The 24363-nt window shown below is 53.7% G+C and overlaps 1 protein-coding gene across 1 annotated transcript; it reads left to right on the top strand.

Annotated features, from left to right (window-relative positions):
• The first annotated feature begins 6882 nt into the window (after window positions 1–6882).
• KCNG1 (potassium voltage-gated channel modifier subfamily G member 1) lies at window positions 6883–24016 on the top strand. Its single transcript, XM_059897045.1, has 3 exons — window positions 6883–6988; window positions 18115–18914; window positions 22845–24016. The coding sequence occupies exons 2-3, from the start codon at window positions 18141–18143 to the stop codon at window positions 23613–23615; spliced, it is 1545 nt and encodes a 514-aa protein (XP_059753028.1). The 5' UTR covers window positions 6883–6988; window positions 18115–18140; the 3' UTR covers window positions 23616–24016.
• Window positions 24017–24363: the final 347 nt, after the last annotated feature.

Consider the following 24363-nt stretch of genomic DNA (forward strand, 5'->3'; position numbering starts at 1 on the left):
ACTCAACTTGCTGTGCAATCTCCACATATCTCTTGCCCTCTCTGGGCTTTGTTTCATTTTCAGAACACTGAGAGAAGGTCTGAAAACAGTCTCTTGGAGCCATTGCAACTATGACAATCCAGGAGTATCTGACTGGACACTTGCAAAGCCCATGCTGTGCTCTCCCAAGCTTTTGAGTCCACCAAGGCAGTGTCCTCTGGGGCAAAGGGGATAAGCACTGAGGCTCTAAGGCTCTGACAGCTTTGCTGCTGCAAAATGAAGACGTTCTCCTGTCTCCTCATCCCTGTCTACAGGAACAAAACAAGGTGGCAAAAACCCAGAGTACTCCGCTTAGCTGTCGGCCGCCCTCTGACTGGCTGCAGCCTTGGAAATAAATGGTCCCATCAGCTCCGAGGAGGGTGAGCTCAGGATTTCAGATGAAAATGAAATAAGAGGGAACGCAGCCCAGAAGCAATGCAAAGTAACGATAAGGGCGCTAAAATCTTCCACTGCAGAAAGATGGATGCTGAGAGCGGTGCAACGGGGCACTGACCTCGGATGTGGGGACACTGGAGGAATGAGCTCACGCCCCAGGGCCGGCTGGCGGGGCCTGCGTTTCTGGGATCCAGGGGCTGTCTGAGGGGACCTGGGCCGGGCTGACAGGGCCCCTGCCCGACCCCACCCCGTCCTCCTCTCGGGAAAGCCTTATCCTCCTGCATTTCTCCAGATCAAAGAGCCTCCAGGAACTGACCTGCAGGGCTGGCTAACTCCAACCCTGTGCCAGGGAAAGGAGCCTCAAAGCTGACAGCCTCCCAGCAGGAGGTCTGCAGGTTGCAATCCCAGGAAATGAGGCAACATAGAGAAGACAATGATTTTTAAAAACCATCATCTACCGGCACCTCCAGTCCTGCTAAGCTCGAGGTTCCAGGGTCATCTGTGGACACTGCAATCACAGCTTCCAGTTTTCTGGCCGTGTCATCCTGAGCAAGTTACTTACCCGTTCCCTTGCCTCTAAAACGGGGGAAACAATAGTACTGACCACGCAGGGTTATTATGAGAATTCAATATAAAAATCTGAGTACAGTTTCTGGCCCATAGTAAGTGCCCTCAATAAGTTAGTTTACTTTAATTTTTACATTGTTTTATAGTCACGTTAAATATGTCTCTATATGGACAGGTAAAGCAACATAGTACCAGCCAAGTTTAACACCCATCTAGGTTCATTGATACTAAGAATCTACAGCCTGGATTCATAGCAAACAATCTCCTGACTCTCCCCTCCCCCATCAACCCAACACTCTTTAGCAATGACACCCAGCCTCCCTCTGAGCCTTGCTAAGCCTCTGCCAGGGCACAGCGCTCTGATGAACTGTCCCTCCTCTTAGAGGAAAAGACATTTGAAAGCAAGGGTTAAAATCTCAAATGCCTACAGGGGCCAGGAAGGTAAAACAGATGAGTAAAGGGAGCCCAGTGTTAGACATCAAGGAGTAGGGAGGACTGTGGCAAACTAGAGAACCCGTGTCCCATCTGAAGGAAGAAGCTGCTACCAGCTCTAGCCAATTTTTGCCAGGGAGGAAGGTAGGTCCAGGGTTGGCACATCTTTTAGTTTTCCAGGGAAGCCAGAAATCCAGATTTTTATGTGAGATCTCCTGATGTTCAAATATTGGCACATAATTCATTATTTTAAAAATATGGAAGTCCTAGCAAGATTCATCTGTTTGTACCCACTGACTTGAGGGGCAGAGCCCTCCCAGCTGTTACTGGCTGTTGGGCAACTGCCCTCTCCCTGCAAGAATCAGAATCCTGGCTGGGCTGAAGTCACAAGGAACTCGAGACAGATCTTAATTAAGCTCCAGGCAGAGCGCCTATTAGTTGATAAAGGCTTTGGAAAAGAGTGAAGAGTCCCCTGAGGACTGGAGCTGTGGAGGAAAGCTAAAAGAAGGAGGTGGGCTTTGAAATGGGTTTTGGGGGCTGTCGGACCAGGAAAAACTGAAGAACAAAGCACAGTCCAGAGGAGGGACGGAGGGAGATGGGGAATTAGGGAGGAACTGAAAGCTCTAACTCAGAGCATTGCCTGTTCAAGTGTGGATGCAAAATGTCACACAGCATCACTCTCCAGAGGATTCTGCTAGGAAGGTGATTGTACACTGCTCTGGGCTGGGGGCACCTGGAGATAGCACCAAGGATGCAGGCTCCTCCCAGGAGAAAGGACAGTGCCCAGCTCCCTGGATGTGGCCTTAGCCGGAAGTCCTCTGCCCGGTGCAGACCTCGCTCAACACATGATCTGCTTACACGTGCATCCTCCTTCACTAGAACTAAGCTCTTCTAAAGCTGGAAATGTGACTTCTATGTGCTGGGCGTATAGAAGGTCCGTAATGAATGTGTGTCACATGATCCACTGAATGAAACCAAAGAACAAGAAGCAAGACATCAAAGAATAGGGCGCATGCCCACACTTCCAGAACTGAACATTTCCCTCAGGGAAAATGAGCAAAGGCATCAGTGGTCACTGCACGCAGCAGCCATGAAAGACCTGGTGTTCGTACAGAGAAATACCCCGCGTGGGGTGTCGGGAAAAGGACGGTGTCATCCCATAAAGACCAGAGTCAGTGAGGCTTACAACACCCCAAAGCCCCCAGGAGATAGACACGATGCACAGCCTATCAAAGCTCCAGTGGGTGTCTTGGATCATTCTAGAATTAATGTATTATAAAAAATTAAAATAAACTAACTTATTATTTTAAGCCCTTCCCTGGATAGATGGTGCAGCTGAGAGGCTCAGGGCACCTAGGGGACTTGGGTCCAGTCACACAGAGAGTCTAGGAGCACAGGCTGGACCACAGCTCAGCTCTCCTGACTCCCATTCCAGAACACTCTAGACCAGGAGCAGAGCTGGGACTAGGGTGAGGCAGGTGAGGCACACTCGCCCGGGGAGCAAAATGTAAGGAGGCTAAAAAGCTCTGTAATCAAGGTAAGTAGCATTTTGATGCAATATTTGTTTTTGATGCAATATTTTTAAAAAATCAAAATCAGTGCAAAACAAATCCATGATAAGCAACACAGCAACTTTTAAAACAAAGACTTAAAGTTGTACCCTCGTGCGCCTCAACCTCCTCCACTGCACCCTGATCCCAGCCTAGACTAGGAGCCCCGAGGTGACAACTGACTAAGACGTGGAGGAAATGGTTGCGTGGAAACCTATAGGAAGATCATGCCAGGATCTTAGTTCCCCAACAAGGGATTGAACCTGGGCCCTCGGCAGTGAGAGCGAGGACCACTGAACCGCCAGGGAATTCCCTCAACCTCTGCACTTTAGAATCACTCAGGAAACTTCAAAAATTCCCTGCCAGGGAATTCCCAGGACGTGGCTTGCTTGGGGTGTCTGAGGCACCGAAAAGAGGCAGAGTGCCGGGAGAGGTGGCAGGTGAATGCCACCCCGACCCCCATCCCCACCCCAACTTGCAGGGCAGCATTTTTCCTGCAACAAGCTGTGTGCCAGGGACACCCAGCTTGACCCCCTGCCAGGAGAGCTCAGGGAGAAAATTCCACCCGCCACCCCCCTTCCTAGACACCCCCCTCCTAACTCTAACCAATTGTCTTGCAAATCTTAGCCTTTTCACCTCAAGGGGCAGGATGGATTAAAAAGTTTGGACAGCTCTGGGTAACCCTTCCCGCCATGGAAAAACAACCCAGAACTTTATGACTTACTGACAGTGGGTTATGAATGGGAAGGAAAGCATATCCTTAAACCACAGACCGTAACTCCCTTTTAAGGTATTTCCTTGGGGCCAGAGACGCCACATCTTCCTCCTGCCCCCTGTTCTAATAGCAGCTTGTTTTTTAGTGACAAGCTTGGGCTTTTAGGTCAGCCAGGCCTGGATTCAGATCCAGTTTTGCCATTTACTGGGTGGCCCTAGACAATTTACTGAGACGAGACGATAGCAACTCAGGCTTCCAGGGGTCCGGGGGTAACTTAAAGGACATGATGGGGGCTGAGGGGCAAACCATAGGCGAAGGGGGCAGGGCACAACCCAACACCAGCACACTGCTCTCATGGGGGATGTCAGCCAGATCTCCCAGTGTTTCAAAAGAAAAAAAATTATGTGAAGTCTCCTGATTTTTACAGGCTGGCCAACTAATTCAAAATTAAAAAAAAAAAAAAGTCAACCCAGAAGGGCCAAATAAAACAGGTCTGTGAGACAGAGCCCACCGACTGGCCCAGTTTGTGCCTCTGACATCCACAAATCACCCAGAAACCTGCCTGGCACCTAGTAGGTGCTCAGCAAACACAGGCCATTTCCATCTTTTCAGGAAACTCTCCAGGCATCATCAACATCTATTTCCACACAACAGCTTGGGAAGGAATGCTTCTCAGGAGGAAAATGAAGATACGAAAAGAAGAGCTGAAAATCTGGAAGGCTCCAAAGGGAGGGAGGAACTGCCAAGGGAATTCCTTAAAAGGATTTAAAAGAATTTTATTGGCCATAGTTTAGCACAAGTCAGGGATAAGATCAGGCAGTAATTTAACTCCTGGGCCCAGCAAGCGAGTCTGTGCCTGTGGGGTGGATGGGGGGTGGGAGGGAGGAATTGTTCTTACTGTGGTCTCCCCCAGTGTCTCGGGTCCTCTATCCACAGGTCACCCCAACATCTGACTCCGGCTCACAGTGTTCGGATGGGGACAGCCCCTCCACGGAGGTGCTCATAAGGCCCAGCTGATCCTACACAACAGAAAACAAGGCTTGAGTCTCCCCACCCTCCCACCCCAGTGGATCTGGTAGCTCACATGAACTTTGAAGTCAGACCCAGCTGGGTTGAGTTTCAAGTCTTCAACATCAGAGGTTCTCAAAGTGTGATCCCCAGACCAGCAGCGACCCCATCAGCAGCGGTAGCAGCAGGGAACTTGTTTGAAGTAGCAGCAGGGAACTTGTTTGAAAGGCCCCACCCCAAACCCACTGAAACAAAACCTCGGGGTGGGGTGGGGGGGCGGCGCCAACCACCTGGGCTTTAACAAGCCCTCCAGTGGATTCCGATGCACAGTAAGTTTGAGAACTCCCGCTCTCCATCTTTATCCTGTGGTCTTCAGCAAGACCTATGTCTCACTGAGATGATCAACTCTATCCTATGGGACTGTCCTGAGCATCCCTCCAACAACTATTTCAGAAGCCTGGTCTGTCTGTGCCAGACAGTGTGGAAGATGCTAGGGGGACAGCACATAATCCTGGCCCTGATGGCGCTTGATGCCTAGTGGGGAGACAGATAATAAGCACGGAAAAAAGATATAAACGCCCATTTTCAGAAGGGAGAGGAAGGCAGGGGCCTGATCCACCACATAGAGCTGTGTTTCTCAAAGTGCACCCCAGGGACCACCCGAGCACCAAAGCCCACACAGCCAGAGAGACCTCCTTTCCTACACGCCCCCCAATTCTCCTCTCTAGTGTCCCTGCAGCTCCTCAAACACACCTCTCTCTCCCGGGCTTCGGGGCCATTGTCTTTGCGGTTCCGTCTACCGGGAAAGCTCTCTTCCCAGATCTTCCAAAGATGGGCTGCTTCTCCTTGTTCAGGGCTCAGTGTAAATGTCGCCTCCCCCTAGCTGTAGCTAAGGCGGTCTCTCCCCTCACTCTGTAGCCCCACCACCTGCTCGGGCTTCCTCCCTGCCCTTCTCACAGCCTCCAATCTTGCGCCTCAGCGGCTTTGCTGGTTCTGCCTCTCTCCCAACAGAAAGTGAGTTCTTGGGGGGAGTTCCTTGTGGCGGCGGCCTCTGCGGCACCGGTGAGCCATGATACCCTAACCCTATTCCTCCTCGCGCACTCCCAGCTCCGGAGCTGCTCCCACCCCTGAGGAGGAGGCCACAGGCCGGGCTCAGGGCAGGGTTTCTTCACGGCCTTGCTGGGTTCTCTGATGGTGAGAAAGGGCGGTAGAGACTGGAAGGAAAAGAGGAAAGCGCGGTGCGAGGCCAGCGACCCTAAAAGGCCGGCTCCGCGGTGGCGCCCTCTCTCGGGCAGAGCCCTCCAACCCAACCCCCAGCCAAAGCGCGACTCCTACCAATTCCGAGGCGAGGCGTCGCTCTCAGCCGGCTCGGCACCCCAGGACCCGGTCCGCGTGCCCCGCGTCGGCTGGGGGTGCTGGCAGCTGGGCCGCGCGGACTCCGGGGCGGTGGCGTACAGGGACTTGGAGGGAAAGGCACCTGGCGCGGCACGTGCTGTCCCTAAGAAGTTGACGCCGCAAGGCGCGTGCAGTCCCTGGCCCGCAGTGGCACGAGGGGCCCAAGGGCAACGGCGCACTTGGACCTCCAGGGAGAAGCACAAGACCGGGAGCGTGGTGCGTGCGGCCCCGGGGCGGCGGAGCGTGGAGACTTTCCGTGGCGCGTTGGCGCCTGGGGCAGTGACGCGAGGGGTCCAGGGCCAGCGGGCACTCGAACCTCCGGGGGAAGCACCTGACCCCGGGAGGCTGGCGCGCGGCGGGGCGAGTGCATCCCGAGGGCAGCGGAGCGCGGGGACCACGAGGGCAGGCGGGCGGAGGGGCGTGGGCGGGAGGGCGGGGAAAGGGGAGAGGGCGGCGGCGGGGCGCTCGGCGCGTGCGGTCCGGGCCGGGGCTCGGGAAGGCGCCCAGCGGATCGCTGCACATCCGAGGGCCCGGGCCCGGCGCTGGGCCGCCCGGACGCCCGGGGTCGGCGCCGCGTGGCCCCCGCGTTCCCCGCCACCGCCCGCGCTCCCCGCCCCGAGCGCCGCCCCTCCCTCCGGCCCGCCTCCCGCCCCGCTCCCTCCCTCCCTCGGCGGCTGCCTCGCGGCGCTCCCGGCGCACTCGGAGCCCGGCGGGGACCGGGAGGCAGAGGCGGGCGGCCCTGGGTCCGAGTGCCGGAGCCGAGCGGGGCCCGGGGGCCGAAGTTTGCCGGCGGCTCCGGGAGGTGGCGCGGGTGGCTTCCAGCCCCTGGTCGTGTCCTCGCCGGGACCCGCCGGCGAGCCGCGGCCCGGCCAACTCCGCGGTGGGGACGCTGTGCCGCGAACTTGAGGTGGGAACTTGGCGCGCTGCAGCCTCTCCGAGCACCGCCGGACTGGCGGACTCGGGCTCCGGTGGGGGGAGATGCACGTGGCCGTGGCCCCGGCGCCCCAGAGGGGACCCCGAAAGCCACTGAGGGGGGCGGCCGGGACGACAGAGGACCCGGGAGCAGCTGCGGGCGGCGGCGTGGAGCGCGCTCGCCACGGTCATGGTGCGGGTCCAGCTTCTTTTCTTCCCGGGGGTCCCCGGGGTGCGAAGTGACAGGGCAAGAGGTGGGGGGGGCACATCCCGGCTGTGGCAGAGGTTTCTCGCCGTCTCGCGGGAGGATCCAGGGAGGAGGGAGTGTTGGGGGGAGGTGGTAGGGGGGCGTCTGTCACTCGCTCGTTCACTCCATCCTTAGGCACCGAAGGGAGCATCCCGTCAGTGGGCTTTATTGAGCCACTCATTAACGCCACAAGCTTTTATTGAGCGCCCACTGTGTGCTGGGCTCTGGGGACTCCTCAGCCTCCGGGGCTCCCTACCCAGAAGGGGCTCAGCCTGGATGGATTGGAGTCTTCGGATGAGGAAGGAAAAGAGAGAAGTTCATTCATTCATTCATGGATAGGATAAAGATTGGTTGAGCACCTACTGTGCACAGCTCACCATGCCAAGTGCCCAACGTTCATTATTTCATTCATTTAACAGTTATTGAGGCACTGTGCTGAGGAGAGAACCGTGAAGGAGAGGGATGGGATGGGGGCAGGAGAGGATGGAAGCCAGCTTGCAGCTTGGAGAGCATACCCCTCCCCATGTGTGTAGGCAGAACGTCACTGGAAGGTTGCAGAACGGCCTTTCCTTGGTTCGCCTACTGCATTCATTCTCAAGGGGAGGGGTGGAGGCTGCAATAGGTTGTTGGATAAGAAGAAAAGGTCTTTAAAAAGCTCTTTAGGGGAGGGTGGTAGTGGGGAGGGGGGCTGTGAAACACTGATCTAACCATACCGATGAAGGGAGGCTCCCACCGATGGGGTGTATTAGTTAAGTTGTCCATTCAGCAGGCATTTTCTTAAGCACTTGCTATTCTTAAGTACATACAGGGTGCCAGGCACCAAAGTCACCAAGGAGAATGAGACGGACACAGAGACCCCGTTTGCTGACCCCTCAGACAAATGCAGGGGAGGTGGGAGGAGGGAGCAGGAGCTGCCCTGATTCATTGTATGTGTGTTAAAGGGGGAGGGGCTGCTTCTGACTCTGAATCTAAGCAGAGGTTTATTCACTAGGGTGTGTTTGATACCCACACACATGACTGCAGTCAGAGTCACTTCAGGGAGCCCCCCAGGAGCACGTTTCCAAGGCAGATTTGGCACTGCTGGAGCCAGGGGAGGGGCAGATAGCCAGACCTGAGCTTGACCTTGTGTCCTCTGTCTTGGAGCTCTGCAGAGGCACCTGCCAAGTGGGGAGGGAGGGAGGGTGTGTCTGAAAGACAGGTGAGGATGGCCCCTGGGGATTGCCCTCACCAGTCATTCCCTAAGCCAGCCCATTCCAGTGGAAAGATGTCTGTCATGGGACCCACTCCAAACCCACAGGGGACTGTGAATGTGCTAGAAACAAGACAGCCTTGATTCTTGTGCCAAGCCCTGAGAACCCAGGCTGGGGGAGTCCTGGAGTCTGATTGGGGCAGATCTGGGGGCTAAGCTCCTGTCCCACTGCCGTTCTGAATTCTCTGCACCAGCCATACAGCTGGGCTCTGGCAAGAGATGAGCGAGATGCCCCAGGGAACAGAAGAGCAGAGAGATGTGTCCTGGATGTAGGGCTGAGAGACTCAAACCGAGACTAAGGAATTAACCCCCTGGACCCCTAAAAGGTGTCTTGACTGGGCCGTCTTTTCTCCACATCCCCCTTCCAAATATGTGAGGAAGAGTCAACATTTCCGGTTGCCAAAGATATAGGGTCTGGGAATCCACTCTTGGTTGGCTCATTAAACCCAGATATGGAGCCCCTGGGTGGAAAATGGCGGCTGGAGAAGCCACTCTAAAGAGAATTAATATAAAGGGGGAGGCAAGAAAGGCTAGCTGCGAGCACTCGATCCCTGCTGGCCATTTTTGTTCCATAGCAGCCAGTATTTGACTGACGAAGTCAGAACACGGAGTGAATGTGCTCCAGGTGGGATCCGAACGGTGCCTCAGCCCTGTGGTCACAGCCTTACACCTGCGTCTCCCCAGGCGGGCGGGCACGCCATGCTCTCCCTTGTTCCTTCCTCCCTTCCCCGCCGCAGCTGACCACAGACACGCGGCCTCAACACTTGCTAAGGAACAAGAAACGAGGGATTGTTTAAGCCGGTGTCCCCTTCCTGCTGCTCCAAGGTCCTCACTGCTCTCCAAGCCTGTGCCTCTACTTAACGCCTGTGTTCCCAAATTGGGGGGCTGCAAGGAGGCAGAGAGAAACGGACCGTCCGGCTCCCACCCGCAAAGCCCCTCCTGGTAGAAGGCAAACTGTTAATTTGCCAGAAGCAGAGTAGGGAGGCTCCAGAGGCCGCCTCTGTCTGGGGGGAAGGGCGTCTCCGGCATGTTCTCTCTTTGGGGGTGGCGGGGTGGAGGAGAGAGCCCAGCTGCCAGCAAATATCCCCCCCACCCCAGTGACTTGGGCCCCAGCTCGCAGGAAGCAGGGCTGAGGTCCAAGCATGGTTGGCTTGTAACGAGGGAGGACGGGAGGGAGCCAAGGAAGATGGATTCCCCACGCGGGCACAGCATCTCACAGAGATCCAGCATGCCAGGACCTGGGCCAGCCTAATGGCTGGATCTGTTTGGATTAACGTTTTAATTGAGGATTAATGCGGCGTGACCCACCTCTGAGTCAGCCCAGCCAGGAGCCCTAACCCTGACAGATGAAGCTGCACCGGCAGGGGCAGGGCTGCATGGAGAGATCAGTGGGGTGCCCTCGACACCCGCTCGGGGTCAGGGGATCACACAAGTTGGCAAGTGTGGAGCGGGGTGGGCAGAAAGAAACCAAAGACCGAGGAGCTCAGGAAAAACTGCTTTTTTTTTTTTTTTTTTAAGAGAGTTGCATTGTACTTGGTTCATTTCTTACTGCCACCTATTACCACCAATTTAGTGGCCGAAAGCAACAAATTTATTATCTTACAGTTTGGGGGGATCAGGAGTCCAAATGGGTCTCACTGGGCTAACATCAGGGGGGCAGCAGAGCTGCGTTCCTTCTGGGGGGAGAATCCGTTTCTGCCTTTCCCAGCTGCTGGAGGCTGCCTGCCTCCTTGGCTCCTGGCTTCGCATCATTCCAACCTCTGCTTCTGTCATCACATCTCTTTCTCTGACTCTGATCCTCCTGCCTCCCTCTTCTAAGGACGCCTGTGTGATATTGGGCCCACCAGTCGATCCAGGGTCATCTCCCCATCTCAAGGCCCTCGGTTTAATCACAGCAGCATAATCTCTTTTGCCATGTTAGGTAACATATTCACAGGTTCCATCCAGGGCTTGGGACATGGGCATCTTTGGGAGGCCACTATTCTGCCAAGCACAGGAACGTGCCTCATCAGTTTACATTGCTGACAGGGAAACTGAGGCCCAGCCAAGCGAGTGACTTGACTTCAGTGCCAGGTGAGATGGAGAGCCGGCACTGAGGTCCAGCCCTCTGGAAGGAGTTGTCTGCTTCACATTCCTCCTCTGAGAAAGGAAATGCAAGGGGAGGAGCGGGCAGGGGAGGCGCCAAGCGTGCTGTGCAGAAGCCATTCTAGCAAACACAGAGCCCTTCTAACGTGCCAGGCACGGCTCCAAGCACTTAGGAGGAGAGTGCGATGATTACCCCCAGTTTACAGCTGAGGCCACTCAAGCACAGAGAGGTGAAGTTATTTGCGGAAGGCTGCACAGGTGGTAACTGGCGAGCCAGGCAGCGTGGTCCAGAGGCCACACCCTCACCCCTGGCTGGTGCCTGTCTACACCATAGGAGAGTTCTGCCGAGAGACCAAAATGGCAACTGAGAACTTGACGCAAGCAGGAGTTTTGTTGATTTCTTACTCTGCTCTTGTGCAAATACCCAGTAGGAATAAAGATGTTTCCCCAGCTATGGGCAGTTGCCTGCTTCTCCCCATCCGCAAAGACTTTTCGAAAGCTTGTGCATAGAAAATAGAGTCGAGAGACCCCGTCCCTGGCTTGCTCCTGGCGCTGGACACCCTCCCCGCTCCACCAGGAATGAGCAATGCAGGGGCCCAGTAAAATGCAGAGTCAAAGAGGTTTGCTCAGAATCCCACAGACCTAGTTGGAGTCTGGTTTCATCTCCAGAGTCATGAGTTTTCACTTCTCAAAGCCTCAATTTCCTCATCTGTAAAATGGGGGTGTTAATAGTAACACCTGCCTCTTAGGGAAGGACGTGGGCTCGCACAGTTAAGGCTCTTCCACAGTGCCTGGCACCTAGTGTGTGATGATGGGAGGCTGTGACGGGTGTTGCTCCAGCACTGTGAGTGTTTGGTGCTCTCTCTGCATCCCCCCCGCTCCTGCTCAGAAGAGGGACAGGCCTAGGACTGGAAGAGTGGAGTCGAGAGAGGACAGCAGTTTTTCAAAACCCTGGAGAGACCCAAGAGGTGTCTTAGCAGTTGGGATCAGTACATAACAGTTTGTGGAATCCTTCCTGTCCTTGATGGGATGTGGCCGTGGGGATGAGAGATCAAGTGACAGTGATCGTACCTGCAGCAAACCTCCGTTCACCAGATCCTCATAACAGCCCGGTAAGGTCGGCACACTTATCCCCACTTTATAGGGGGAAACAGGCCCAGAAGAGGGCCGGCGCCTCAGTGGGTGCAGATGGCTGTATCGGGCTGAATGGGTATTAACAAAAGCAGCAGTGACAGCCAGGCAAGCCTGACTTAGACCTTCCTCCCATCCTGCTCCCCACGCCTGAGTCCTACCCCCCAGGCCCTGCACCCCACCCTCAGTCAGATGCTGACCACAGAGCAGCCTCATGGTGGGGGGTGGGGGGCTGCCCCTCAGAACTCCTCCTGGCTTCAATGCTCATTTCTCTCTGGAAATGTATCCTCAGCCCTCCATCATAGCTCGTGAAAATCATCTTTCTCCCAGGAAGAAGGAAAAGAAATTGCATGGGGAGTGTCATCGGATCTGTGGGCTCACAAAGGGGCATTTGATCAAGGCAGCCCCAGTGCAGAAGGTTTTTCTCTCTAAACAGAGGGTCTCCACTTCTCCAGTGAAGCTCCCCTAGCGTGGGATCCACAGAGCCTTCCAGAACCCCAAGGAGATTGAGCAGTTGGGCAGGGGGCTTCCTGCCATAGCCCAGAGCAGCTAGAGGGTCTGCAGGCTTTCCTGGCCCCTCCCTTTCCTCTCTCTCAAACGTCAGCAGGCTCTCAGAGAGCCTTCGAAAATGCCAATTCCTGGGCCTCCCCCTTGGGGATTCTGATGGAGAGGCTCTGGGGAGGGGCCTGGGAATCTGTATCTCCACTGAGTCCAGGGAGATTCCGAACCCAGTGGCTTGATTTTTTTCGTATTCTTCTTCTTCTTTTTTCTAAAACCTGGATTAAAACCCAGGGTTGTGCTAACCACAATCTACTTCATACCACTCTTCATCACTGGCCTGTGCCAGGCCACCTTAGTCACTGTTCCCTTCATTCCAATCCCCACGCTTCTTCCCCTCCCCCTGAACTCCCAGGCACCCTCCCTGTGGTTGATAGAGGTCCTTACATGTGCTCAAGTCTTTGTAAAATATGTAATGTTGTGTGTGTGTTCATTTACATAAATAGCATAGTGCTATAAACTTCTTTTCCTTTTTCCACTCGGCACCATGTTTTTAAGATCTAAATGTGTTGCTAAACCTACATCTAGTCCGTTGCTTCTAATTCCTGTGCAACCTCCAGGCATCCGCCATCTGCATCGCTTGTTCATTTCCCCCCTGGGAGGGACACTGGGAGACCTCCTAGCACCAAAGCAACACAAGCTGCACGCTCTTGTGCCTTGTTCCTCGCTTAGATATGAGTCCCCAGAAGCAGATGCTGAGTCAACTATTTGAGTGTAAATAATATATTACAGACAATGTCTATCACAACCCCTATGGACCCAGGTCTGGGGAATATACCAAAGAGTGGGTTTCCTGGGTCATAAGGCACATTCCCCTCAGTACCCCTGATGGCTTTCCCAGAGGCTATACCAGACTGCACTCCCTCCAGCAACGGGCTCTGGGGTCAGACAATACTGGGTTCCGGTCCTGCTTGATCAGGTCAAGAAAGGAGTCACCATTGGCTGGTGGAGGGGGAGGATGACAAACCCCCCTCATAGCTAATAATAATACAGCAGGCCCACTGAGGGTCCACAGGGTGTCAGGCATTGGGCCAAGCACATCACCTGTGACATCTGCTTTAGTCCTCAGCATAACTCAGGGAGGTTGGAGCAACTGATATCCCCATTTTACAGAGAAGGAAACTGCATCTGAGAGGCAGGACATGACTCTTCCAAAGTCACAGAATGACTGGGCTTGAACCCGGATGTTCTGACTTCAGAGCTAGTGGGCTCTTCTGCTTCCCCGTCTTGGGGTAGTCAGCAAGTTGCCGCCCAAGCTGAAGTCTAACCAGCTTTTTCTCAACATCCCCTGTATTTGTCTCCTATTGCTACTGTAACAGATCACCACAAACTGAGTGGTTTAAAACAACACGAATGTCACAACATTGTAAATCAACTATACTCCAAAAAAAAAAATTAATTAATAATTTTAAAAACCACGAACTTACTACCTCACACTTCTGGAGAAGAGAGGTCTCAAATGGGCATTACAGGACTAAAATAAAGGTGTGGGCAGGCTGCGTTCCTTTCTGGAGGGGAGAGTCCATTCTTTGCCTGTGTTGGTTTCCAGAGGCTGCCTGCTTTCCTTGGCTCATGGCCCCTTCCATCTTCAAAGCCAGCATTGGCCAGTCGGGTCTTTCTCGCAGCGTTGCATCACTCTGATGCACCCTCCTACCTCTCTCTGCCATCTTTTAAGGACTCTTGTGGTTGCATGGAGGCCGCAGAGAATCCAGGAAAATCTTCCCACCTCAAAGAAAGCTGATTAGCAACCTTATTTCCATCTGTGAGCTTGATTCCTGCTTGCCACATAATCTAACATATTCACAGGTTCTAGGGATTCGGATAAGGACACGGACATCTTTTGGGTGGGGCAGGGTGGGGATTGGGGGGATTATTCTGCCTACCATAGCCCCCCTAGTGGTGTCTACCCACACTGACCACTCGGGCCTGGGGTGGAGTGCAGCTTCAGCAGGGAAGTGGGTGCTGGGCGGCGGGCACTGAGCACAGGGAATACCGGCCTCTGGGCTTCGCCATATCTCTGCTAGCCTGGCCCTCCTGCCCACCCCAGCCCAGCCAGGTCAAAGCTATCAGCTAATACCATCCCCTCCCCGACCACACATGATCATCAGGTCAACTTTGGTGGTCTGACGCCACCCATCCATCCATGTGCGAGGCCCCCATCCCTGCTCTCTCTCCCTGATTCGCCCACACCCTCTCCTGTCCATCATCCCACAGCCAGGAAAGGCTGCCTCTAACTCAGGCCTCATCACAGCACCACCTATCGGTCACCTGGGTGAATGGCACCACTGGAATCATCCTGCAGCCTAGTCTTTCCCCCTCACCACACTCCAGTCCTGCAGCAGGTCCTGTCAGCTCTTCCACCAAAGTCCACCCCAAATCCATCCAATTCTCCAGACCCCTCCGCTGATCCAAACCTCGATGGTCTCTTTCAAGAATGACTACAGGGGCTTCCAGCCTGCTCTCCTCAACCCAGCCTGAATCTTCTCCTGAGGATGCCTCGCCCACGAGGAATAAACCCCAGCTCCGTCTGATGCCTGCCGATGCCCCCACACTCATCTTCTCCTACCTTCCCCTCACTCACTCTGCCCAGCCACTCGGGCTTCACTTTGGTCTTTGACCATCCAAGCCCATCCCCAGGTCAGGGAGCAGGCTCTTCCCATTCCCACCACGGGAGGCACCCTCCCCCCGGTCCTCCCAGGGCTGGCTCTGCCCCCAGGGTCCCCTCCTCCGAGAAGCCCTCCTGGGTTAGCCCTCCAGCTAACATTGACCCCCAGTCATTTCCCATCTGTCACCTTGTTCTGTTTTCATCACAATACTCACTACAGCCTGTGTACTTATTTAGAGACTGTCTCCCCCACTAGAACGTCACCTCCGTGAGGACAGGGCTGGGTCTGTCTTGTCCTCTGCTGTGCCTCCAGACCTAGCCCAGTCCGACACATGATAAGTGTTGACTGAATGAATGACAGCTCCCTCAGGACTCCTCCTCCTCATCCCCACCATCGGAGCCCCTTTCTCAAATGGCTTCCTCTTCCCAAGTAGATATATAGACCCTAAGAGGCAAAATCATTAAATTCCACCATGCTCGAGAACTGACAGACCTAACACTGTAGGGAAATTTTAAAAGATCAGCCTTTTTGTGAGGGTATCAGACTGGGTGAAAAGAAGCATTATATTCCAGAAGCAGGACTTCAGAGCCTGTTTGATCTATGATCCTCACCCGAGACTCTAGCATGCAGAACCGTCACCCCACACCCATCAGACTGGGTAACCCCAAGACCAAAGGCTCAGGAGAAGTGTGTCCATCCCTCGCTTAGCAAATTCCAGCATCTGGGCCTCCCCAGGGCCCTCTGGCCCTCTGCATACAAGCAGCCTGAACGAAGCATGCTTTTTCTCTCCTCTCCATACCAGCAAGTCTCTGAGACAGGACAACTTTCCACACAGGAGACTGAGGCTTTAACTCACAATTGACATGGGTCATGAGAGAAAAAAAATGAGGAATCGTTAATTGGGGGAGCTTTCTGCTGGAGGGAAATCGAGGAGGGTTGAAAGAAGAAATTCTGCAAGAAGAGAAGTGATTACAGATGCGGGGTTTCACAAAAGCTCTCCAGGGCTTGCAGGATGAGAGGAATATTCCTTTGCCTTCATCACTATTCTTGCCAAACAGAATGTCGTTTTCCCTCTTGTCTTTGGTGGCAAAGATAAAGCAGCAGAGCTGAAAAGCGGTCGCACTTAAAAGCGATCTTTCTCCTCCAAGGGATTCTGGCAGGCTTTGCCTGAGGAGATGAGTTCCAATTTTAGGTGAAGTTAAAAACACTCAATTCTTTAAAATCAAATCATTTTTTTCAAACACGGGTGTACCCTAGTTTTCCAAAACCTGAGTGAAACTATAGCTTGCCCCAAAGATAAATGAGTGGAGTGATGATTTGCTTTTGTGAAAGAATTTCTGTTAGGAAGGTGCCCCTTTCAGATGTGGAAACCGCCGTGGCTCCTGTTAAACACTGCTTCTTATCCATGCAGGGTTGCGTGTATGTGTGTGCACCCACGTGTGTTTCCCCTGAACACGTCCATAGCACAGATGGACACTCAGGTATCGGAAATAGGTTTCCATTTGTAATTGATAGGCTTTGCTGGTACCACTTGCATCCATGGGGGATTGAGCTGGGGGGAGGAGTGGTGATTTTTAAAAGCAAAGTATTAGACTCTTACTACTTTTCCCTGGATCAGCTGAATTCTGGAGAGCTCTGTTGCTGTCATCTAGGGGTCTCAAACTCAAATGCCTACAGGGGCCAGGAAGGAAACATACATGAGAGAAGTAAAGTGGGTGTTAGGAAGACAACAGGGAGGGGTAGGGACTGTGGTGGATTGTAGCATTCATGCCCTGCCTAAAGGGGGCAGTCATTTCTCAGCTGGAATTTGGGTCAAATATTACCAGATAGTCTGATTTTTCAAAAGAAACCAAGATATACGAATTTTTACATGAAATGTCTCCATTTTCAAAATCTTCTCCAAGCCAGGCAAAATATTTGTGAACCAAATGCAGCCCATGAGCTATGAATGAATAAGCGATCTCATTCTAGTGGCACAAACCCTTAGCTTTGAGGGTGGGGAAGCAAGAAGTCTATGGAAGCTGAGATTTTGACCTCAGTTTCTCAGAAGTGCCCTCATCATGTTGGCCTCACCAACAGGAAACGTACTCATTTGTTGAGCATTTCTTGGAGCTTTTACACTGCTGGGCACAGGGATTCAGAGATGAGTAAAGCACACTCTTCCCCCAGGGAGCAAGCAGTCTACTAAAGGAGCCAGGCTTGCACACAGATCATTTGAAAACAGGTGGCAAGTGCAGTGAAGATAAATGGGGGTGGGGGGTGGGCCTGACATTTGATTTAGCTGGAAGAGCCAAGGAGGGCTTTCTGGAGGAGTGAGCATGCCTGTCCGATTCATTCCTGTATCCTCAAGATGATGTTTACTGATATATGAGCAAACATGGCACTGTTGTGATAACTGTGCATTTTTTGGACATTGACCCTGATTTATGGCAAGTGATATCAGTTTTCCATGTATGGAAGGAATACAAGGTGTCCCTTTGAGTTAAATACTAATAATAATAGTAGACAGGGGAGTTCTCTGGTGGCCCAGTGGTTAGGATTCCAGGCTTTCACTGCCATGGCCCGGGTTCAATCCCTGGTTAGGGAACTGAGATCCTGCAAGCCACATGGCATGGCCAAAAAATAAATAAAATAAAATAATTTAAAAAATAATAGTAGACAGCAAGTATTGAGTACCTACTATGTCCCAGGCACTGTATTAAGTGGTCTTAGACGGTACATAATTCATTGAATCCTCTCAGTAATCCTGTGAAGTAGATCATATGGTCATACCCATTTTACAGATGAGGAATTGAAACACATTGAGGTCGAGTAACTTGCCCAGGCCATGTGGCTCCAAAATCTATGCTCATAACCACAACAGCAGACAGACATTTATTACTCACGGTTCTGGAGGCTAGGAGTCTGAGATCAGGGTGCCAGCATGGTTGGGTTCTGATGGGGGCTCTCTTCCTGACTTGCAGGTGGCTACCTTCTCACTGTGCCCTCACATGGGACCTCTAGTGTCTCTTCCTCTACTTATAAGGGCACTAATCCCACCACGGGGGCTCCACCCTCATGACTTCACCTAAACCTAATCACCCCCCAAAGGCCCCACCTCCTAATACCAACCCATTGGAGGTTAGGGCTTCCCCCTGTGAATTTGGGGGAACACAATTCAGTCCATATCAGCAAATATCTGCAGAATCAGCATCATCCGCGGAGACTCAGGAGTCACTGTGGGTCTTTCCTCCCCTCTCCCACAGGCCCGAGAGGGATGTGAAGGCCCAAAATGACCCTCTTACCGGGAGACAATTCTGATTACGACTACAGCGCCCTGAGCTGCGCCTCCGACGCCTCCTTCCACCCGGCCTTCTTCCCCCAAAGCCAGTCACTCAAGGGCGTCTTCTACCGCCGAGCCCAGCGGCTGCGGCCGCAAGACGAGCCCCGCCAGGGCGGCCAGCCAGAGGACCGCAGGCGCCAGATCATCATCAACGTGGGCGGCATCAAGTACTCGCTGCCCTGGACCACGCTGGAGGAGTTCCCGCTAACGCGGCTGGGCCAGCTCAAGGCCTGCACCAACTTCGACGACATCCTCAACGTGTGCGATGACTACGACGTCACCTGCAACGAGTTCTTCTTCGACCGCAACCCGGGGGCCTTCGGCACCATCCTGACCTTCCTGCGGGCCGGCAAGCTGCGGCTGCTGCGGGAGATGTGCGCCCTGTCCTTCCAGGAGGAGCTGCTCTACTGGGGCATCGCCGAGGACCACCTGGACGGCTGCTGCAAGCGCCGCTACCTGCAGAAGATCGAGGAGTTCGCCGAGATGGTGGAGCGGGAGGATGAGGACGACCCGCTGGACAGCGAGGACCACGACAGCGAGGGCCCCACGGAGGGCGAGGGCCGCCTGGGCCGCTGCATGCGGAGACTGCGCGACATGGTAGAGAGGCCGCACTCAGGGCTGCCCGGCAAGGTGTTCGCTTGCCTGTCGGTGCTCTTTGTCACCGTCACCGCCGTCAACCTCTCCATCAGCACCTTACCCAGCCTGAGGGAGGAGGAGGAGAAGGTAAGAGCCCAGGACCACTCTCCTCCCAGAAGTACACAGCCTTCTCACCTGCACTGTCACCTCCTCCAGGAGGTCTTCCCTGAGTGCACTGGCTGAGCAGCACCCCAGTCCATCATTGTGCTTACATATGTTTGTAAGTGTGTTTACATGTATGTTGCCCGTCTCCACGTTCAAACACAAGCTCCATGCCTGTGCAGGTCTGCGCTGTGCCCCGCCCCCCCGCCCCCCCCCCCCCCGCAACATTGTCCAGCAGGGAGGAGGCACTCAGCCACTCTCTGTTGGATGGATGGATGGATGGATGGATGATGTCATGGATGATGTGATTTATGATGTACCTGGCCCCCAGCTAAGCACATGACATATACCATCAAAATTTATTTCACTAACTTGCATCCTTTCTCAGTCTTCCTAATTCCCTTGCATGAAAATATCCCAGAAAGCTTTTCTGGGTCCTGAATATGATTTTTATTGATAGATGTGTGTGTGTGCACATGACCTCAAATAGTGAGCATTTCTTTCTGTTAAATAAGAGAATTCCCATAAAGTGTTTACTCCAGGGCCTGACGGGGTGTGTGTCCAATTCTCAGGGATACCACTCACTTAGCCAGCAGTTACTAGGAGCCAAGGGCTGGGCTGCCATTCTGCCTGCAACTTATCTTCTCAGCGAATCTTCCAGCATCCTGGTATGGGAGGTGTTCTCACACCCACTTGACAGCTGAGAACACTGAGGCAAAGCAGCTTGCCCAGACCCAGGTCTGACTGAGTCCCTAGTCTGGTTCTTAAACATGGAAGTATGGGTGCCACATGGCAGCCTGCGACCTCATCTAGCCCCACAGTTCAGCCTCCTTATGTATGAAACCCTCAGCCTTTTAGCTGGGACCCTTTCCCCATACATAGGGGTTCTGGAAGCAAGTCTCAAGACAGACCAAAAGGTTCAAACGGTGCAAATTGTGTAGGCATTAGAGAAATAGGTAGTATGGCGGTAGGAACTCAACATAAATATCATGCCAGCCAGCATTTATTGAGCACTGGCTGTGTACCCTGCATGTGCTAAGGGCTTTACATGAACTCGCTGATCAAACATTAGAACCACTCACCACGTGAGGGTTTTTCCACACACATATATTATGGAAAAAGTAGCAATAGTGTTGCATTTATAACTCACAGGGAGTTTCTGGCACTTCTTTTTTAATACATTGAATTTTAAAAACCAGTGTTAAGAAAACAGCACTCAACCAGTAAAATGAACTTTTGAGAAGCATAAGGGGTAGTGATGAAGGGGGCAGGGCTAGAGCCAGACGGCCTGAATTTGAATCCCACTTCATCCACTCTGGCTGTGTATCTGTAGGCAAGTTACTTAACCTCTCTGTGCCTCAGTTTCCCGACATGTCCAAGAAGCTGTGAACAGGCTCACCTCACAGCACTTGAGGGTTCAGTGAATGGGTCTACGGGAAGTGGTTGGAACATTGCCTGGCGATTGCGTGCAGAAAGTGCTCACTATGAGGATTATACGTGCCTACCAAAAACAGAGGAAATGCCCATCATTTGAGACCTGTCTGGAAACACCTGTGTTTAGTGTAGATTTCTTCTTGGCTCCAACGTACACAATACTGATTTTATCAGGAAAATACTAACAAAGCCACAGTTTTATTCAACTTCTGATATTTGCTTTAAAAAAAAAAAAACCCGGCCTTTTTCATGACTCAGTAAAAATGCTGTTCTTCTACTTCATTTGGGGGACCAGTGGGGTTCACTGTTTCACCTGAGCACACGTTTGAGTGCCTACTGTATTCAGGCTCCACAGGGCAGACAGGGTGACCAGAGTGAGTCTCCAGATTCAGGGAGCTCAAGTCTAGGTGACAGCCCCGTGACCATAAGTATGACACACAAGCCAAGGGGGCTCTTGTGAGAGGACCACCAACTGTGCTGGGGATACTTGGAGGGGAAGCACTCCAGGAAGGCTTCCCAGAGGAGGGGGCTTCCTGTCCCAGAGGTCTGAGACCTCAAAGCCTCACCAAGTACTAGTTCATCTCTCCAGCCTCTCACGTATTCCTAGAGAAAGAGCTAGCAGAGCAGGTGTGGTAGAACCCAGCTGTGCCCGGGAACCGACAAGATGCCCCAGGTAGAACCATTTGTGCCTTCCCTCTCTGCCAAAGGCCCCTTTGAGGTTGAGGTCCAAACCCACTGGGGACGGTCCACCACCCAGTTGTACTGCGGACCAGAGCAACAAGCTGGCAGCCCACATGACAGATGCAGCGCACAGATGTGTTTGAGTGGACCACGGAGTGCTTTCTTTGTATTAAATTGTCACAACATTTAAAACCCAGGAGATTTCATGTAAAACTCCAAATTTCCAGCTTCTCTTGAAAAATTCGGTGAGGCAGCCTCAAGACTGAATTCTCCTGGGACAGCCATCAGGGGGCGATGAGTAAGATGGCTGCGCTCTGCAGCAGGCCTCCGCCCAACCTGGGCCACCTCCACCGTTTTCCCTTTGCCTGACTGGCCTTCACTTGACACCCCGTCTAAACACCAGGCCAGGGCTCTTCCGTCCATCCTGGTAACAAATATGAATTGATCACTGGGCGCGTGCTGGGCCTTTCCAGACACTGGGGTCCTGAGAGTGAACAATAACAAACTGTCCTGCCCTGTGGGGCTACAGTCTCCTGGGGCAGTGGGGCAGGCAGGCAGGGCTGAGACAGACAATAAACATGATAAATAAGTAACTTACTGAGCATATTAAAAGATGATGAGCATTACGATGAAATAGAGCAAGATAAGGGGAATCGGGGTACCGGACAAAGGGGGGGGGTGGCATTTAAACAGGGCAGGTCCCAAAAGCCCTCCCTGGGAAGGTGATATGGAAGCAAAGAGCTGGAGGAAGGGAGGGCAGAGCGATACGGGCGTCTGGGGGAAGAGGAATCCTGCAGGGAAAGTCAAGAAAAGTCAATGCTGAGCTGGGGGTGAGCCTGGGGTGTTGGAGGAGCAGTGAGGAGGCCCGTGGGGCTGGAGCAGGTGAGCAAGGCAGGCAGGGGGCAAGGAAGTGGGAGAGGTGGTGGCTTGGCCACCTGTGCCCCTGGGGGACTTGAGCCATCTCTCTGAGCCACGGAGGATGCTCAGCAAGGAGGGACAGGATCCGATTCGTGTTCTGAGTCCCTCTGGCCGTGTGTGCGAAATGGACTGCAGGGACCAGGGAGCCCAGGGAAGAGGTGCCTGCAACTGTGCAAGTCAGAGAGGGTGGTGACTGGACCCAGGTGGGGCAGTGGACAGAGTGAGAAGTGCTTTGACTCTGGAATCATTTTCAATGAAGCACCAGTGGGATTTCATGAGGATTACAGGGGAGGCGTCAGGATGAGGCCAAGTCTGTCCTGAGCACCCGGAAAAATGGGATTGCTGATCGCTAAGAAGGGAATCCACAGGTGGGCAGGTGTGCAGGCAATCGGGAGCCCAAAGAGACTAGATCTTAAATGTTCTCAACACAATAAACGGAACGATAATTATTCACATTGCAATATATTAATGTATCAAATCAACTCATTGTACACCTTAAATTTGTACACCATGTTATATGTCAATTACATTTCAATAAAAATAAATTTTAAGAAGAAAGAAATCAGGAGCCCGTTTCAGGACATGATGAGTTTGAGACACCTATCAGACATCCCAGGAGGCAGCCCGTCTGGGGTCTGGAGTTCAGGGGCGAGGTCTGGGCTAGAGAGAGATTAGGAATGGTCAGTGTTGAGATGGTACTTCAAGCCCTAGGTCTGCACGGGATCAACCAGGGAGTGAGCATAACCAGAGAAAGAGAGGACTCGGGGCCACAGGACGGGGACAGGCATCGTGCCCAGACCACCTCTCACCCGGGCAGCCCAGCCAGGACAGAGCCCCGTGCTCCTTGCTGGTGGGACCGCTGACCTCTCCCCTCTCTCCCAGGGCCAGTGCTCCCAGATGTGCCACAACATCTTCATCGTGGAGTCTGTGTGTGTGGGCTGGTTCTCCCTCGAGTTCCTCCTGCGTCTCATCCAGGCGCCCAGCAAGTTTGCCTTCCTGCGGAGCCCGCTGACGCTGATTGACATGGTGGCCATCCTGCCCTACTACATCACCCTGCTGGTGGACGGCGCCGCCGCGGACCGCCGCAAGCCCGGCACAGGCAACAGCTACCTGGACAAGGTGGGGCTGGTGCTGCGGGTCCTGCGGGCGCTGCGTATCCTGTACGTCATGCGCCTGGCCCGCCACTCGCTGGGGCTGCAGACGCTGGGGCTCACGGCCCGCCGCTGCACCCGCGAGTTCGGGCTCCTGCTGCTTTTCCTCTGCGTGGCCATCGCCCTCTTTGCCCCCCTCCTCTACGTCATCGAGAACGAGATGGCCGATAGCCCCGAGTTCACCAGCATCCCCGCCTGCTACTGGTGGGCCGTCATCACCATGACAACTGTGGGCTATGGCGACATGGTACCCAGGAGCACGCCTGGCCAGGTGGTGGCGCTCAGCAGCATCCTCAGCGGCATTCTCCTCATGGCCTTCCCCGTGACCTCCATCTTCCACACCTTCTCCCGCTCCTACCTGGAGCTCAAGCAGGAGCAAGAGAGGGTGATGTTCCGGAGGACCCAGTTCCTCATCAAAACCAAGTCGCAGCTGAGCAGCATGTCCCACGACAGTGACATCTTGTTTGGAAGTGCCTCCTCAGACACCAGAGACAACAACTGAGCCCAGAGGACACACCCCGCCACCACCACCGCCAGGACGCCCCCAGCCCTACCCGCCCTCTGAGGCTTGAAGCTATCGCCATCACTACAGAAGCCTTCAAAGGCACGTGCTGCTTCTGAGCGCAGCCCTGGCCTAGGAGAGACCGAGCCACGCCCCAGGGAGGATGTCCCAGCATCCATCCGCAGGGGGTCCCTGGTCCTCAGAGTCCAGAAGGGAAGCCCAGCACACAGCCCTGTCGGTCCCCCCGCCCGCCCCAGCCCCCACGCCTGTTTCCCTAATAAGGAAATGGCTTGTTTTTTCCACCATGTAAATAACATGCCCAGCAAAGACTTGCTTTCTGGGGCTGCCTAGAGAAAAAATACAAACAGCAGCAGCTACACGTCTGTCTTTAGTGTGGATCATGTGCAATTAAAGAAAACCGGTGAAAAAGAGAGAAAAAGCCTTCCATGGAGCTCTCTTAAGAGAGGAAACGGCGCTTCCCAGCAAGGCCAGCCAGTGTGGGAACCAGAAGTAAAAGGGCCTGTTTCCTTGGGTCCTTCATGCCTGGTGGGGTCCCCGTGGGGTTGGAGGAAAACAGGGCAGGTACCTTTGGGAAACTGCTGGTAAAGACTGCAGTCCCTCGCTCCTCTTTCTCTTTGATTCCTCCCACCTCCAAGCCTCTCTTTCCCTCCTTTTTCCTTCTCTCCCATCTGCTGTTCTCTTTTGCACCTTAAGGCCTGTTTCTCAAACTTTTCCCCCAAGGCACCCC

This window comes from Balaenoptera ricei, chromosome 15 (assembly GCF_028023285.1).
Source record: "Balaenoptera ricei isolate mBalRic1 chromosome 15, mBalRic1.hap2, whole genome shotgun sequence".
NCBI lineage: Eukaryota > Metazoa > Chordata > Mammalia > Artiodactyla > Balaenopteridae > Balaenoptera > Balaenoptera ricei.